At 40.8% G+C, this 15912-nt stretch overlaps 1 protein-coding gene and 1 long non-coding RNA gene across 2 annotated transcripts; both read left to right on the top strand.

Annotated features, from left to right (window-relative positions):
• Positions 1-2707: 2707 nt before the first annotated feature.
• Positions 2708-4911, top strand: LOC147332092 (uncharacterized). The gene is made up of 3 exons (XR_015128926.1): positions 2708-2820; positions 4124-4240; positions 4397-4911. It is a non-coding gene; the product is annotated as an uncharacterized LOC147332092 (long non-coding RNA).
• A 4015-nt stretch (positions 4912-8926) lies between these two features.
• On the top strand, positions 8927-11731 carry LOC147332091 (uncharacterized). The gene has a single exon (XM_086290560.1). It carries the CDS (start codon positions 9010-9012, stop codon positions 11290-11292), a length of 2283 nt encoding a protein of 760 aa, XP_086146686.1. The 5' UTR covers positions 8927-9009; the 3' UTR covers positions 11293-11731.
• Positions 11732-15912: the final 4181 nt, after the last annotated feature.

Genomic DNA, 15912 nt, shown 5'->3' with positions numbered 1-15912 from the left:
ACCTCAAAAATCTTAAACACAGAACATTTTGCCACAAGTTCTTCAAGGTCCTGACACTCCGAAGTCAACTGATATAATTTCACCTGCTCAATACACAGAAAGTCTTGTTAAACGCCACACAGTCACAGTGTCTCCTCCAGTGCAAGCTTCACTCACACAGTCAGACAGGAAACCCAAGTTTCTCTTTTTCTTTTCCTGTCCCGAGTCATTCAACTACTTTGCACACTGAGTCATCTCTCAAGAAGTTGCCGTGACAAGAGAAATACATGTTCAAACATTACCACCTTATTAAATTATTTTCTTTCTTTCTACAGTGATCACTGGTTTTGATCGAGAGCACTCCTAAGTCACTCTTTTAAAACTACTTTAATCACTGTTTTCTTTTTCCATAACTAACTCCCTTGTCATATAACTTCTTTTGAGTTATTCCTCAGCTTCAAACTCAAGTGTATTTTATTAAACATTCACACCATTTTATCACTCATACTAGTAGCAAGCTGATCTTCACTGCGTATGTTTGTGTTCCAAGCCAGGTTTAATCAATGTCTATGCATTAATCATCATGCGCTTGTCTTGTCTTTGTAAGGTTAATGCATTTTCTGTTTGTGTGTGTGAGTTCATATATGTTTCTTTTTGCAGTGTTTTAGACTCCTTCACAATTTTCCCTTTAAACAGTCAGTTTTTTCCTTCCCAAATTTGCTAACCCAAATTCTGATTTCCCACCTTAAATAACAGCATTCCTTGTCCTCAGCCAGAAGTTAGGGCCCACTTGTCAGGTTTATGGAGACATGGTGCTGTGAACAATTCAACCAGAAAGAGAGGGAGTGTTTTCTCTGTGAATGTGTGTGTGAATGGGTGGATGACAGGTTGTGTAAAGCGCTTTGGGGTCCTTAGGGACTAGAAAAGCGCTATACAAATACAGGCCATTTACCATTTACCATTCTCTCTTTGGCTCATCACTGGTCATTGTTAATGACATTTCCCCCTCCGCCTCAGCCCAGCGGCTTTACCCTTGAAGTCCCGTCTTCTTCACTTCATCTCACCAGTGAGTCTGAGCTCACAGGGACTGTGCCTGCCTTAGGTTGTCCCAGGGTTTCGAGGTGGGATCTTATCCGTCATGGGCTATCCAGCCTTCCATACTCGCCTGATACGGGGGCCAAGTGGGCAGGGGTGCTGTGAGGGGAGGGGACATACTGGCTCTGGAAATTAAAGGAGTGTAAGCTGCTTTCTTCATTGCATCTTATATTAAACTATCTCACTTCTGATTCTTTCCTAAAATAATTTCACATATAGCACTTTGTGTATGTGTGTTTTCTATTCATTAATGTAATTGTCAGTTATTTTCTCTCTTTATTTTACTTTTTTAGCTGTTTGTTTGTGACGTTCTACTTTAGTTCTACTAAATCTTGATGTAAAAACAATACACCCTTCTTCCACGCACACACTCTGCAGTTTGCCTACACACACACTTCTCTCTCAGACTTCCTCTGTTCACACACTCGCCTATGAGTTATTATTAGTTATTTATTATTTTGTACAAATCACACAGAATCATTCAAATGGAGTACTCACAGCATTCACACACTTAGAATCACTCAAAATACGCTTTCCCAAGAGTATTTTATCAAACATGCTTTCAAGAATCAGAAAGAGGAAGTAGACAAGTCAGTCTAGACAAGACAGTCAGGCCAATTTTAGGTCAACTCACAAATGCTCTGTCCCACCTGAGTTCTGTGGGAATAGTGCACGCTGACCTCAAACCTGGAAACATCATGGTTGTAAACCGCCATGAGTCTCCCATCAAAGTCAAACTTATAGACTTTGGCCTCGCATGTCCTGCGTCTGCAGTGATACCTGGTGACTTTGTGGGGACGGTTGGTTATAGTGCACCTGAGGTTATGCTTGGCCTTCCTTACAATGAAGCAAGTGACATGTGGTCTCTGGGGCTGGTAGCTGTGGAGCTTGCTACAGGGGTGCCACTCTACCCTTTGGAGAATGACTACAGGGAGTGCAGAATTATTAGGCAAATGAGTATTTTGTCCACATCATCCTCTTCATGCATGTTGTCCTACTCCAAGCTGTATAGGCTCGAAAGCCTACTACCAATTAACTCATTCACTGCAGTGACTGACAGAGCATAACAGAGATTTTTATACAGACACCTTTTGGAAAGAAGTTATTACTGCAACAGATCTCTCTAGCGATTGACTTTGGAGCTGTACATAGCTGGTTCCACGGTAAAAGGGTGACACCTATTGGTGAAAGTGGGTAGTGCAGCGGGTTCAGTACAGTGAGTAGAAAGAGAGAATTTGCTACTCTCCGGGCCATTTATAAAATAAGCACAACTTATGAAATCCAGTAGTTTTCAAATACAATGAGCTGCTGTGATATGCTGTGGCAAATAAAACCACTTTTGCTCTGTTTTGACGTATTTTCGTATGATCATTACGCACCACTTTGATGGAGTAATTATGTGGATGCCTAAATATTAAAAAAGCCGCCATAACTGAGGTTGAACTGAGGGAAAAACTCACTAAAAACAATTATTACAGTGATTTTTAACAGTAGGTACAAAAATGCGTGATTTAACATGACAGGTTGCGTGGTTGCTATGCGTCTCCAGGTTCTATTTGCATTGCATCTTTTGGTATAGTTCAGACAGATTTCACTCGGCGTGTTGTGCAAAGCTACAAGGGATTTCTGCAAATTTCTGCAAAAGTAAGACAACTTTCTGCTCAAGACTTCTTGCAGCCTTACAAGTGTCCAACTCCCATGTCACGGAGGAAAGCGACCCAGCAACCATCATCCATCATGGAAAATGTGAGATTTTATGACCATTTTCAATAAGTTTTGAATATTTACTCGACGGCCAGAAAGAGTTCACTTTGCAACAGGGCAACATGAAAATATAGACGACATAAATGTGGATAAAAAGCATTAAAAACTTAGGCCTGTGCATGTGGGAGTTATACTTGCATGTTAGACTGTTGCACTGTAGCTGTAAACGGGTAAACTGTGCATAAAGTCATTTAAACTAGTATGTTACCTATAATAACGTTTTCTTTTGCGTGTATTAAATGATCTTGTGGCAGACATGTCACCAAAGATTGCAGCTGGGATAAAAATGTTCAGTTTTTGCTAATAAGTAGAGTATCTTACATCTCGAATTAACTCAAGTGCATAATGATCACCAGGCCTGTTTCTAGCTTTTTTTGGGGGGGTGGGGGTGGGCTGTGCATGTTCCTGATTGGGGGCCTTTATTTTGTATTTAAAACTAAAATCAGGGAATAAAACAAGTAAACACTGAGACTTTATTCACTGTAGAAAAGCTAATCCCCAAAATGTTTATTTACAAATATGCAAGCAATGTTCTGCAGCATCATCTGAATTCTCAAATGTACACACACTGTCACATGTTTACAGGAGCCACATGTAACTGTGATCATCTTTAAAATCCTCAAAGCTTCTGCTTTTGGGCTTTTTTTAACTAAAGTTTTAATCTCCTTCTTCATTGTGGCTTATGCTACAATTATTCACCTGATAAGACAGTCACCTCTGGGTAGAGGTCCCTCATTACACCACAGCCTAATGATGATCTTGAACTCATTACCCCCCACACACAAGGCAGGGCTCTCCTATTATTGCAGCTTGCTTTTCTTACATGTCATTTTAAACCATATAAGTGCCACACGTGACCAAGCTTGGCCAGTTACAAAGGTATTTTGTGCATCTGCATTGTTCAAAAACGGCAATAAGCAGCAATGATTATAACAGAAATTAGAGTTTAATACAACATGGACTTTGGTGTTTGTTTAGCTTATGCAAATTATTATTTGACATGTCATTTGGGGGTATGCAGCAGTGAAGCTCTAACACGACGAGCCCATAAGTTGACATGTCTTTTATTACACTGACCTTGATGCATTGTCCTGGTTTTAGTTCTTATGATTTTATGTGAACATGTTGGATATTTTTTGTCGTTACAATCACTGTGGACAAGTTATTCAACCATGCGAGTGGTTTAAGTAGTTTATGGACATATGAAAGGGTTTGTTATTTTTTTAATGTTTCATGAGCTACTAACTGATGTCTGCATTACTGTCATTTTTGTGTATACCTGCAGCTTACTGTGCCTCACCTCAAAGACCATAATTATTGTAAGAGAAACACTGCATGCCAGGCCCGTGATGCAAAGAAACCCAGAGCCAGCAGGAAACAACCGTGCTGCAGCAAGGACCAGGTTGGATGTGTAAAATTTCAGGAACAGAATCATTTGAGGGTTTTGGAGTTTGGACTTCATTGTGGTTCATCAAATTTAGATTTTTGTCTTGTTTGAAAAAAATGAGGTCGCTATTAACTACTGACATTCCCTTGTGTGCTTCTGACCTTTCCCCAGGTTGTTAATTCAACCCAGAGGCCCCGGCGCCGTGACAGAACAGTCAGTCAGCCCCGGAAAAGGAAGCGAAGCCCAGCATCCAGTTCTTCCCGACCTCCAAAGACCTCAGTGCCTCCCTCTGCAATCTCACATGATGACCTGCCAGTGTCAAAATAATTGCCCCCCAGACCCGAGCCATGCAGTACCGACCACCAGCCAACCAGCTCCAGTGACAGCACTTTAAAAATCTACAACCTCTCAGTGGAAGATTATCAGCGAGTCTACCATGAGGTGGTAGATAGCATGCTGACGTACGTTTGTCTCCAAATGTCCTGTCACTTTTTAAAATCGCCAGCTCTAAAATGGTTACAGTATGGTTTTTCCCCTGCATTAGAAAGTAATAAGCCAGATGGAAGTACAACACACATCTATGCATTTCTATAAAAACTGACCTGCCCTGAACTTAAAATCTCTCTCTCTCTCTTTGTTTTTCCTTAAAGTGATGGCTGTCCATTCTTCCTGTAAAAGTTGTAAATATAAACCTGAATGAATGGGAGTAGAAACTGTGTGTGCGCATGAAGACATGCTTGTGTCGCTGAGATTTAACAGATTTATGTATGTTCACGTAGCCAAGTGATAATCATATATAATAATCACTGAATAGTAATAATGTTATTGAACAGGTTAAACATTTAGATATCACAAAAAGTTGCAAAAAAGCAAAAAAAAAAAAAAACCACACACACAGCTGTGAAGTCAGCTGCACATGAATAACATTAGTACAATGACAACTTTAATCAGAGTGAGTTCAGAAGATCCAAAAGTGGGACACTAAAAACAAGCTAGTGAAAGCAAAAAGTGACTTTGAAAAATTTATTTCATAGAATTAAAACACTGATAGGAAAAAAAACTAAACATGAGAAGAATGGCAATCCTGCAGCGACCAATCAAAGAAGACTGTAATGGCTGCATTGTAAAGAAGTGAGTGAAGAAAGCTGATTTTTTTTTACTTTTTCTGAGATATGCAGAGTTTTAACGAACAATTTGAACACTATTATTCATTTACATTATTTGTTCTCAACAGAGATGGGCAGTAATGCGTTACAAGTAACGTGTTACTGTAATCCGATTACAGGCACTTGCCCTGGTGGCCATTCTTTCAGTGGGCATTTCTCAACAACAACTACAAACACTAGTGAAGTGAATGGGCATTTAATTAAATAATGAAACATTTAATTCAATAATTAATGGCATATTTAATTCATTCATTTTGTCACTCCTGGCCCTCCACACCTCACTGCCATGATTGTTTGTGTAGTTATTGGATTCTAAAACTACTAGAATAGAATAGAAAACACATAAGATGCAGTCTCTGTTTTTTCTTCACCTTATTAATTTGAACTGAACTGAAATAAATCCGTTCTTTTCTGTATGGTAATGACTAGGACCTGTCCCAGCTGTCTCTGGTGGATTCAGTATTGTCTCCAATGTTTCTGATAACTTCCAGTTTGGGAAGTTTCCCATGCAGGTGAGGAATGCAGTGACTGACAGACTACCCCTCCTTCATTTAGGACCCATGCCAAACACTGAGTAAAGACTTCCTTGCGTTAAACCTGCATAGCTGTTTTCACATTTATAACAAATCACCTAAGTGACCGGCAGTGATCGTATAGTGCTCTGAGTTGTTGCCTAAACAAGCCCTCTTCAAATCGGAGTTACAGCAGAGAGAATATGGCACTGAAGCAATGATGACAGCTTTAATAACCTATTTTATCTGCAATTATTCTTGTATGAAATTCTCTTAAAGTAGCAACTGAATTTCAACCAACTCAGCTAGCTCTGCATATTTTATTTCCTCTGTTAAAATAAAATGTGGCGGAGCCCAGCTGTAATTGTACCTTGCATTAATATGGTGTATTATTGATGGTGACACAGCACTGCTTAGCATGTCGTCCTGAATCTCAGGTGTGCCGATGACCTGTGCAGTATATGAGGCACTAAAATCCTGGTGGATTTCTGGGATACGAACAGGACGGAGTCATGTGAGCTCTATCAATATTGCACCACTTACGTCTCAGACCTGTATTTATGTATTTATGCACTGAAATCGCGCTGTAATATCCAGTTAACTGTCCACATTTGTACTCTGTTTTTCCATTTATTATATTTTTTTCATTAATTTGTCTGAAAAAAGATCCACGTAGTAACCAAAGAGAGCCTAAATCAATGGTCTCTAATAGCAGCCAAATTATAAGAGCTTTCATTAGTGATGGTGAGATGAAGCCTTGTGATGAACTGAAGCTTTCCATCCAACTGGTCGACTCATGGTTCGAAGCATTGTGACGATTCATTGGCTCTACTGCGCCATCAAGTGGACGATTAAAGTCAGACAGGCTCAATGATTATAATGATGTGATGTATAAACCTCTAAACTTAATAAATAAATTGTTTTCATGGTTATTTATCCCGAATATTGTCTCAGTATGTCTGATACAAAAGAGAAAGTGGAAACTATCAGGACAGAGTTTGGTATGATTGTGTAACTGTGTAATCATGCTTATGTACATCTGGACAATGACACAAACTAGTGTGTGGTGCTTCACTTTTTAATAAACTAAAATCAGATTATAAGATCTGTGGTGTTGTTGATTTATATTATGGTACTTATCATTTGTGATATTTATTACTGTGTGCATACTTTATTAGGAGAGATGAGATTAAATGTTGTCAGACAAATATTCTCTTCCTTGCTGGTTCCATCGAAGGAGAAATGTTCAAGTAAGTATGTAACTGGGACGTAATCCAATTCCACAACACAATGTGACGGGGAATCAGCTGTGTTTTGCTGCCCAATTTATTTAGAATCTGGTGCAAACCGGCGAGCCAGTTCCTGAATCAGTCACGTGGTACGGACTGCCCGCGAGGCCTCGAACATCACTGCATACGTAATCAAAGCAAGCCTCGATACGCGCTTTACAAAACTACCACGAGATTACCCGACACACGCTTCAAAGCTTCGACACACAGGAGACATCACTACTGCACACAGCCTTCACACGACAACAGGTGCACCACACTGCTAAGTGTGTTTTGTGTTTAGAGTTTTGCTAAATGGGAGACTGAGCTTTGAATAGTGTTTAAGATTTTGGCAACAGTGGGACTGATTTGATGAAAGAGTTTTCATAGTTGACAGTTTAGTTTTTACAATGGGGTTTAGTGTTTTAGCAATTCAGAAAAACTCTAATACACCTGTGCTTTTCCCAGCAACTGAGGCTTTTACTCTGCACAGTTTAAGGTATGATAAAGCACTGACCTTATAAATGGCACAAAATACACATTTTAGCTGGGAGCTGGTCATTCACAGGGGAAAGGCTCCATTGTACAACAACAACAACAGTAGTAATAGTAATAATAAATTATTATTAGTCAGGCAAGTATATCATATACCAAACATGCTTCCAAACTAATGACATTTTTTGCATTCTTCACATCAGGTCAAAATGTACTTTTTTTTAAAAAAGTGACTGGCACTGCGGAAATGGATCTACAGCACCACTTAAGAAATTTTAAAGAACTTCTAACAACTTATTTACAGCTTGAAATACGTGTATGACATTTATTACACACAGATTCAGTGAACCCAATCCAAAGAGGAAGTCTGGAAGTCCGCCATTTTGAATGTAAAATGACATTTTGGCACAGTTTTAGTGTTTTCCAGGCATCGCTGGTTTACACATTCGCCTGCAAAGTGAGAGGTCACTGGTTAAATTCCATTTGGTTACTTCAGGAACTTTTTGGGGTTACTTCAGAAAGGGACATCTTCGTCAAAGCCATGTTTGTGGTGGAATTTTGATCATTTATCACTGGACATAAGATTTTCATCTCTAAAAATGTATTTTGTCCAGTCTGTCCCAAACTTCACACTTTTGATGACAGTCTGGCGACGACTACATGCCAATATCTGGTCACACATGGTGCCACAGTTCTCATATAACATTTTAATCAAGACTACCCCACTGTGATTGAAGCATTTCTTGCAAAACAATCATAACCAAACAAAACCTTTCCTGTTCTGTAAATGAACAGTAGGACAAAATGATTACTAGTCATTGCGGAAAGCACAATTAATGTTTTTGTTTACATCGTTGGAACGAGGAAAAATTCCCCCACCACAAAAACAGAAATACTCATGAAAGCAACCTGTAGTGCAAACACGAGGGCTGAATTTATTACTTCCTGCACTAGAAAGCTGCCGATGTTGCTGATATGGATAGATCACCAGTCTTCCTTGTCTTTATCTTATTATCTCCTGTTGAGATGTTGCAGCAGAAAATGCAGCCTGGCCTGTTGAAACATTGTTTTTTTTTAGTGTTTCAACTGAAAAAATAGAATGCCTTTGATCCAAATGGAATGCATCTTGTGAAAAAAGGTGACATCTTGTGACATCACAAGATGATGACATAGATCCTTTGTTATGTCATCATCTTGCTGAGAGAAAAACCCTTAAGTAGGAGCTTTGCTCTGTTAAACTTTAATGCTAAACGGACCTTGACCTGACAGCAAGCAAACCCTTTTTGGAGAGTTTTGAGAGAATTTTACTTAGCAATTCACCGACCAAGCTGACACATTTCACCATGTCAGCTCACCCATCCTTCAGCTCAAATGAGCTTGGATTAGTTAAAGGGAGCATTTTGGGAAAGCACTACAAGGTAGAGGCTTTCCTCGGAGAAGGGGGCTTTGGTATTGTAGCCAAATGTCGTGATACCATGACTAACCGAGCTGTGGCTATTAAAGTGAACAAGAGCCGCCCTGATATTCTGCAACAGGCGAAATTGGAAATTTTCATCCTGGAGCAGCTGCGAAGGTTGGATTCAGATGCCGCCAACATTGTTCAATGGAACGGCTTTTTTCACGACGGAGAGCGGGTTTGCCTGAAATTTGAACTCCTTGATCAATGCCTGTGGGACTACATATGGGACCGGAAAAACCACTGTCTCCCCATAAGCGAAGTCAGGCCAATTTTAGGTCAACTGACAAATGCTCTGTCCCACCTGGGTTCTGTGGGAATAGTGCACGCTGACCTCAAACCTGGAAACATCATGGTTGTAAACCGCCACGAGTCTCCCATCAAAGTCAAACTTATAGACTTTGGCCTCGCATGTCCTGCGTCTGCAGTGATGCCTGGTGACCGTGTGGGGACGGTTGGTTATTGTGCACCTGAGGTTATGCTTGGCCTTCCTTACAATGAAGCAATTGACATGTGGTCTCTGGGGCTGGTAGCTGTGGAGCTTGCTACAGGGCTGCCACTCTACCCTGGAAATGAAGACTATGATGTTTTGAAATTCATCATAGAGACTCAGGGTCAGCCACCAGATCATGTTCTAGACTCTGGCGTCTACACTGAAGACTATTTCATTGAAGACAAAGACAAGCAACAGCGCTGGACATTTAAGACTGACCAACAATTTCAGTATGAGACAGGATATGAGTCCCTGGAGACAAGATGCATAAAACTGACGCGTCTGGATGACCTTGAACAAATAATAATGTTTAGACGAGGACCAGAAGCTGGCCAACGCTTATTTGTCAGCTTAATTAAACAGATGTTGGCCTTGGATGCACACCAGCGGATAACACCCTCGGAGGTTCTCCGGCATCCCTTTTTCAGCACTAAGAGTTCCCTGTGCATTGACATGAGTGCTGAAAGATCACAAAACCCTGTGGTCTTTCAGCACCCTTCAAACTTGGAAAGCAAGAGATCACAGAAAATCAACTGCAGTTTTCAAAACTCGGTTGAATTTTCTCATCAAGTATTCGTCCACACATCAGCCAGTCCATCATTCAGCTCAGATGAGCTTGAATTAGTTAAAGGGAGCATTTTGGGAAAGCACTACAAGGTAGAGGCTTTCCTCGGAGAAGGGGGCTTTGGTATTGTAGCCAAATGTCGCGACACAACAACCAACCAAGCTGTTGCCATTAAAGTCAACAAGAGCGACCCTGATATTCTGCAACAGGCACATGTGGAAATTTTCATCTTGGAGCAGCTGCGAAGGTTGGATCCAGATGCCGCCAACATTGTTCAATGGAACGGCTTTTTCCACGACGGACAGCGGGTTTGCCTGAAATTTGAACTCCTTGATCAATGCCTGTGGGACTACATAGGGGACCGGAATAAACAGGGTCTCCCCATAAGCGAAGTCAGGCCAATTTTAGGTCAAATCACAAATGCTCTGTCCCACCTGAGTTCTGTGGGAATGGTGCACGCTGACCTCAAACCTGGAAACATCATGGTTGTAAACCGCCATGAGTCTCCCATCAAAGTCAAACTTATAGACTTTGGCCTCGCATGTCCTGCGTCTGCAGTGATACCTGGTGACTTTGTGGGGACGGTTGGTTACTGTGCACCTGAGGTTATGCTTGGCCTTCCTTACAATGAAGCAAGTGACATGTGGTCTCTGGGGCTGGTGGCTGTGGAGCTTGCTACAGGGGTGCCACTCTACCCTTCGGAGAATGACTATGATTATCTGAAATTCATCATAGAGACTCAGGGTCAGCCACCAGATCATGTGCTAGACTCTGGCGTGTACACTGAAAACTATTTCATTGGAGACAAATACAAGCAACAGCGCTGGACATTTAAGACGGAAGAACAATATAAAGGCTCTGTTCCAGGGACAGGACATGAATCCCTGGAGACAAGATACATAATACTTACACGTCTGGATGACCTCGAACAGCTAATGATGTTTAGACGAGGACCAGAAGCTGGCCAACGCTTATTTGTCAGCCTAATTAAAGAGATGTTGGCCTTGGATGCACACCAGCGGATAACACCCTCTCAGGTTCTCCGGCATCCCTTTTTCAGCCCTGGCCTCTCTAAAAGGTTCCCATGTATCAACACTGAAAGACCATACTGAATCAGTCTCCAGCATGGCATCTTCCACCCTGGACAAAAGTGATAAAAACACAAACTGGGGTTGGAAAATGACATTAACAGCAAATTACAATGCAAAAATTAATTAAGCTGCTTCAATAATGATCACTTTGGCTTCTTTTTTTTTAATTTTCACTCCCCCCACCCCAACCAGTCGTGGCAGAGGGCTGTCCCTTCCTGAGCCTGGCTCTGTTGAAGGTTTCTTCCTTTTTAAAAGGGAGTTTTTCCTTCCCACTGTCGCTAAATGCTTGCTCATAGGGAAATCTTCTGATTGTTGGAGTGGCCAAAACTCTAGGGGAAGTAGCAATTCTTGTGAAAATTAAAAAAAAAAAAAGCCTACCAATCTTCAAAGCGCAGCAGTGGACACCTTACCATCACATCAGTCCTTCAATCAGACCTAAAACACCACCTTTACAGAAATAAATTCCATACAAATTGGAAATAAATTGTGTAATAATTGTTATTTTTGATTGTTTATAAATATATAGTGCTACCCTTCAGCCTCCTAGTAGACATACCTGTGTTATGAATGTGAAACTCCTCTGATTTTCAGAAAAGTTGACCTCTGACCTTGAAGTCAAGGTCATTGAGATTTAAGCTTCACAGAGATTTTCAGTAGATGCAACCATGGTATTGACTTGAAAATTCTACACTATCAAAGACTTAGGTGCCCACAGCACCTCGCCATATACAAAAGATTTTTCTATTCATTTATGTATTATTAGTTTATTTATTTCTTCATCCCGCTCTCTCTCTTTTTTTTTTAATTCACCTTTCTGTTGCGATGCTCTGGACATTTCTAAACCCCACAAGTTCAGCCTCAATTTTCAACCCAATTTTCCTATACTTTCACTTGAACACGTCCAGCCTTCACCTCTCACCGGTCCTCGTCCCCTCTTCTCACAGCTTCCTGTGTGGCCTCCCAAATCAAACACAGGCCCAAATCAGCCGTTTCTTCTTCTCTGTTCATTCACTCTTCATCTTTTCAGTCTTTTCTTGGCGGTTAACTCCCAGCATGGCAAATATGAACTCAGACAGTCCAATGCAGTGCTTTCACACAGTCATGTCACTGGTACACTTTCCAGCTTGTAATTCAGAGCACATGTTCCATTAACATACATGCTGCTGGACCCTTCAGTGTTTTAGGTCAGTTGTACTGTCTTCTGCCTTCTGTTAATTCTTCAAATCTACGGTGTTGTTCTGTCTGTCTTCTGTCTTCATCAGGAGATTGACTGTCCTTTAAGCTTCTTCTCAGGATAAGGGCAGGATGAGAGGTGAAGCTGTAAAGTTTCAGCCAAAGCCTGGCCTGTTTGTCGTTCCAATTATGTTAATCTATCATTTTGCCGCTGTCCTCATCTGAGGTTGAGCCAAGTCCATGGGCACCTGTATTAACACACTAAGACATTTATTTAATATCATTTTCATTACTATTTCTTAGCACTTTCATTCTCTAATTCCTCTGTTTTCCTTTTGAAACGTCTCTCACAAGCTCACAAGCTATATTCAGACTTCCTGCTTCACTTCCTGCCAGACACACACACACACACACACACACACACACACACACACACACACACACACACACACACACACACACACACACACACTCTTCACTTTACTGGATTTTCATCCGTTTCTACAGCCTAATCAAGCTCTTATTTTATGTTCACACTCTATATACCCTCTGTAACTCTACTAATTCTAATATAAAAAGAATGCACCCTCAGCACAGAAAAACAGAAAAGTCAGTGATGTACTAATGTAGCAAAAATAGGAAACATTAGAACTGTAAATGTTTTCTTCCTTGTCTGCAGATTAACAGTCCACAGGTTGGGTGCTCGCACTCTGATTCGTTCCCTGGAGATGAAGGAGAGAGAGCTCAGAGGACAGCAAGATGGAGGAGTGAAGGAGAAGGTGGTGCAGCTCAGTGTCCAATCAGGAGTGAGCAGTTCTTTCACCACCTTCATTGCTGTCAACAAAGACAACAGAGAGGCGATCCAAGGACCTCTGCACCGCAGACATATTCTACCACCCTGTGAGGTTTGTTTAAAGCAAACAAAGCAATACCATGAAAGTGTTAACAGCAGGATGTCAGAGTCAATAGAGAGGACTCAAAAGAGCAACTTCAAATCAAACTATTTATGTAGTAGGTGTTTATTTGCCAATGTCTTTCCCCTGCATTAGAAAGTAATAAGCCAGATGGAAGTACAACACACATCTATGCATTTCTATAAAAACTGACCTGCCCTGAACTTATAATCTCTCTCTCTCTCTCTTTGTTTTTCCTTAAAGTGATGGCTGTCCATTCTTCCTGTAAAAGTTGTAAATATAAACCTGAATGAATGGGAGTAGAAACTGTGTGTGCGCATGAAGACATGCTTGTGTCGCTGAGATTGAACAGATTTATGTATGTTCACGTAGCCAAGTGATAATCATATATAATAATCACTGAATAGTAATAATGTTATTGAACAGGTTAAACATTTAGATATCACAAAAAGTTGCAAAAAAGCAATAAAAAAACCCACACACAGCTGTGAAGTCAGCTGCACATGAATAACATTAGTACAATGACAACTTTAATCAGAGTGAGTTCAGAAGATCCAAAAGTGGGACACTAAAAACAAGCTAGTGAAAGCAAAAAGTGACTTTGAAAAATTTATTTCATAGAATTAAAACACTGATAGGAAAAAAAACTAAACATGAGAAGAATGGCAATCCTGCAGCGACCAATCAAAGAAGACTGTAATGGCTGCATTGTAAAGAAGTGAGTGAAGAAAGCTGATTTTTTTTTAGTTTTTCTGAGATATGCAGAGTTTTAACGAACAATTTGAACACTATTATTCATTTACATTATTTGTTCTCAACAGAGATGGGCAGTAATGCGTTACAAGTAACGTGTTACTGTAATCCGATTACAGGCACTTGCCCTGGTGGCCATTCTTTCAGTGGGCATTTCTCAAAAACAACTACAAACTGCCAGTGGCGGACTCCCTCAGGTGTCGGTGCGTTGGTGGTTCTTTGTGTGTGGGGGTGGGCGTGTGGGTACACACCGGCTCACTCCTTGGCGGCCGCTTATCGGGGCCTGGAGCCTGGGGCTCGCTCGGGCCACTTCGGAGGTGGGGTGCCCCCGGCCTCTCGGCCTGGGGCTCGGTCACTCAGGCACAGCTGGCTGCCGGCGGAGCTCACGGGCGCGTCACTGCAACTCCCCCTGGCTTCTGCTCCGCGGCTGCTGAGTGAGCCCTCATCTGTGACTCTCCTCAGCTCTTACTGAGACAGTGGCGCGGCTGCCCCTCTGTTGGTTTTCCTTGGTCTCTTGTGTTCTGGGGGCCTCTGGATGTCTGGAGTTTTGATCTCCTCCATGCCTGCTTCATATCCTGGAGGACGGGGCTGTGGCCCCCCTCCACACTCCCTAGCAGATCGTTACATGGAGAAACCTTTGGAATGCAAGCATGCTGATCCACACAGGTATGCACACAGGTGTACACACGGGTATTCACAGACGCGGACTACAGCTTTCTTGGCTGCTGCCTCAAAGCACATTGTGCGCTGTCTATCGTGCGTGCTGCACAATATCGTTTATTATTTAGTATCTACTGTTATCTACTGCTAGCTAGTTTATTGTGATGGTGCCGTTTTTTTATTATGTTGCTCTTTGTTGTTTGCTTTCTCTTCTGTTTTTTTTCTCCATACAGGTGACCCAGGTGTTTTGTTTGTTTTTCTTTCTCTTTTTTCTTTCTTCCCCCCCTTCTCACCGTCTCTTCTCCCCTTTGGTTTTCTTTCTCTCCCTCTCTTTCTTTCTTTCATTCTTTCTCCCTATCCAATCCCCCAGTCATGTCTGTCCCGTTTGTAGCAACTGAAAATAAAATAAATTCATAATTATAATAAAGGTCAATCAAATGGAGCAATATGGCAAGGCCATGATGATCCACTTAGTAAAATAAATCCGCTTGGCATCTTTCTTGGCCTTAAGACAACAATTCTGATGGCTAAAGATCCAAACGGGACACAAAAAAAGAAAAAAAAAAACAACAACTACAAACACTAGTGAAGTGAATGGGCATTTAATTAAATAATAATAGATTTAATTCAATAATTAATGGCATATTTAATTAATTCATTTTGTCACTCCTGGCCCTCCACACCTCACTGCCATGATTGTTTGTGTAGTTATTGGATTCTAAAACTACTAGAATAGAATAGAAAACACATAAGATGCAGTCTCTGTTTTTTCTTCACCTTATTAATTTGAACTGAACTGAAATAAATCCGTTCTTTTCTGTATGGTAATCAGTGTTGGTCAAGTTACTTGAAAAAAGTAATCGGTAACTAATTACCGATTACTTCCCCCAAAAAGTATTCCCGTTACTTTACTGATTACTTATTTTCAAAAGTAATTAATTACTTAGTTACTTAGTTACTTTTTAAAAACACGATTTACAACCTGAATAGGTGATAAAGCGATAGATCTTTCAGCCCAATTTTACTTTTTCTACATAATCCATCATACAAAATATAATCAAATGGAAAAGTCTCTTTTTAAAACTTGTTTTATTAGTTTTAATCTTTTAACTTTATGCATCAAGCAAAAATTTAATTATAT

This window comes from Aulonocara sp. 'chitande type north' Nkhata Bay, linkage group LG4 (assembly GCF_057382095.1).
Source record: "Aulonocara sp. 'chitande type north' Nkhata Bay isolate Kocher_YH1m ecotype deep benthic linkage group LG4, A_spYH_male_GT1.1, whole genome shotgun sequence".
In the NCBI taxonomy this organism is placed as follows: domain Eukaryota; kingdom Metazoa; phylum Chordata; class Actinopteri; order Cichliformes; family Cichlidae; genus Aulonocara; species Aulonocara sp. 'chitande type north' Nkhata Bay.
Note: the sequence above shows the minus strand (reverse complement) of the source record. Positions and strands in the feature narration are given on the sequence as shown.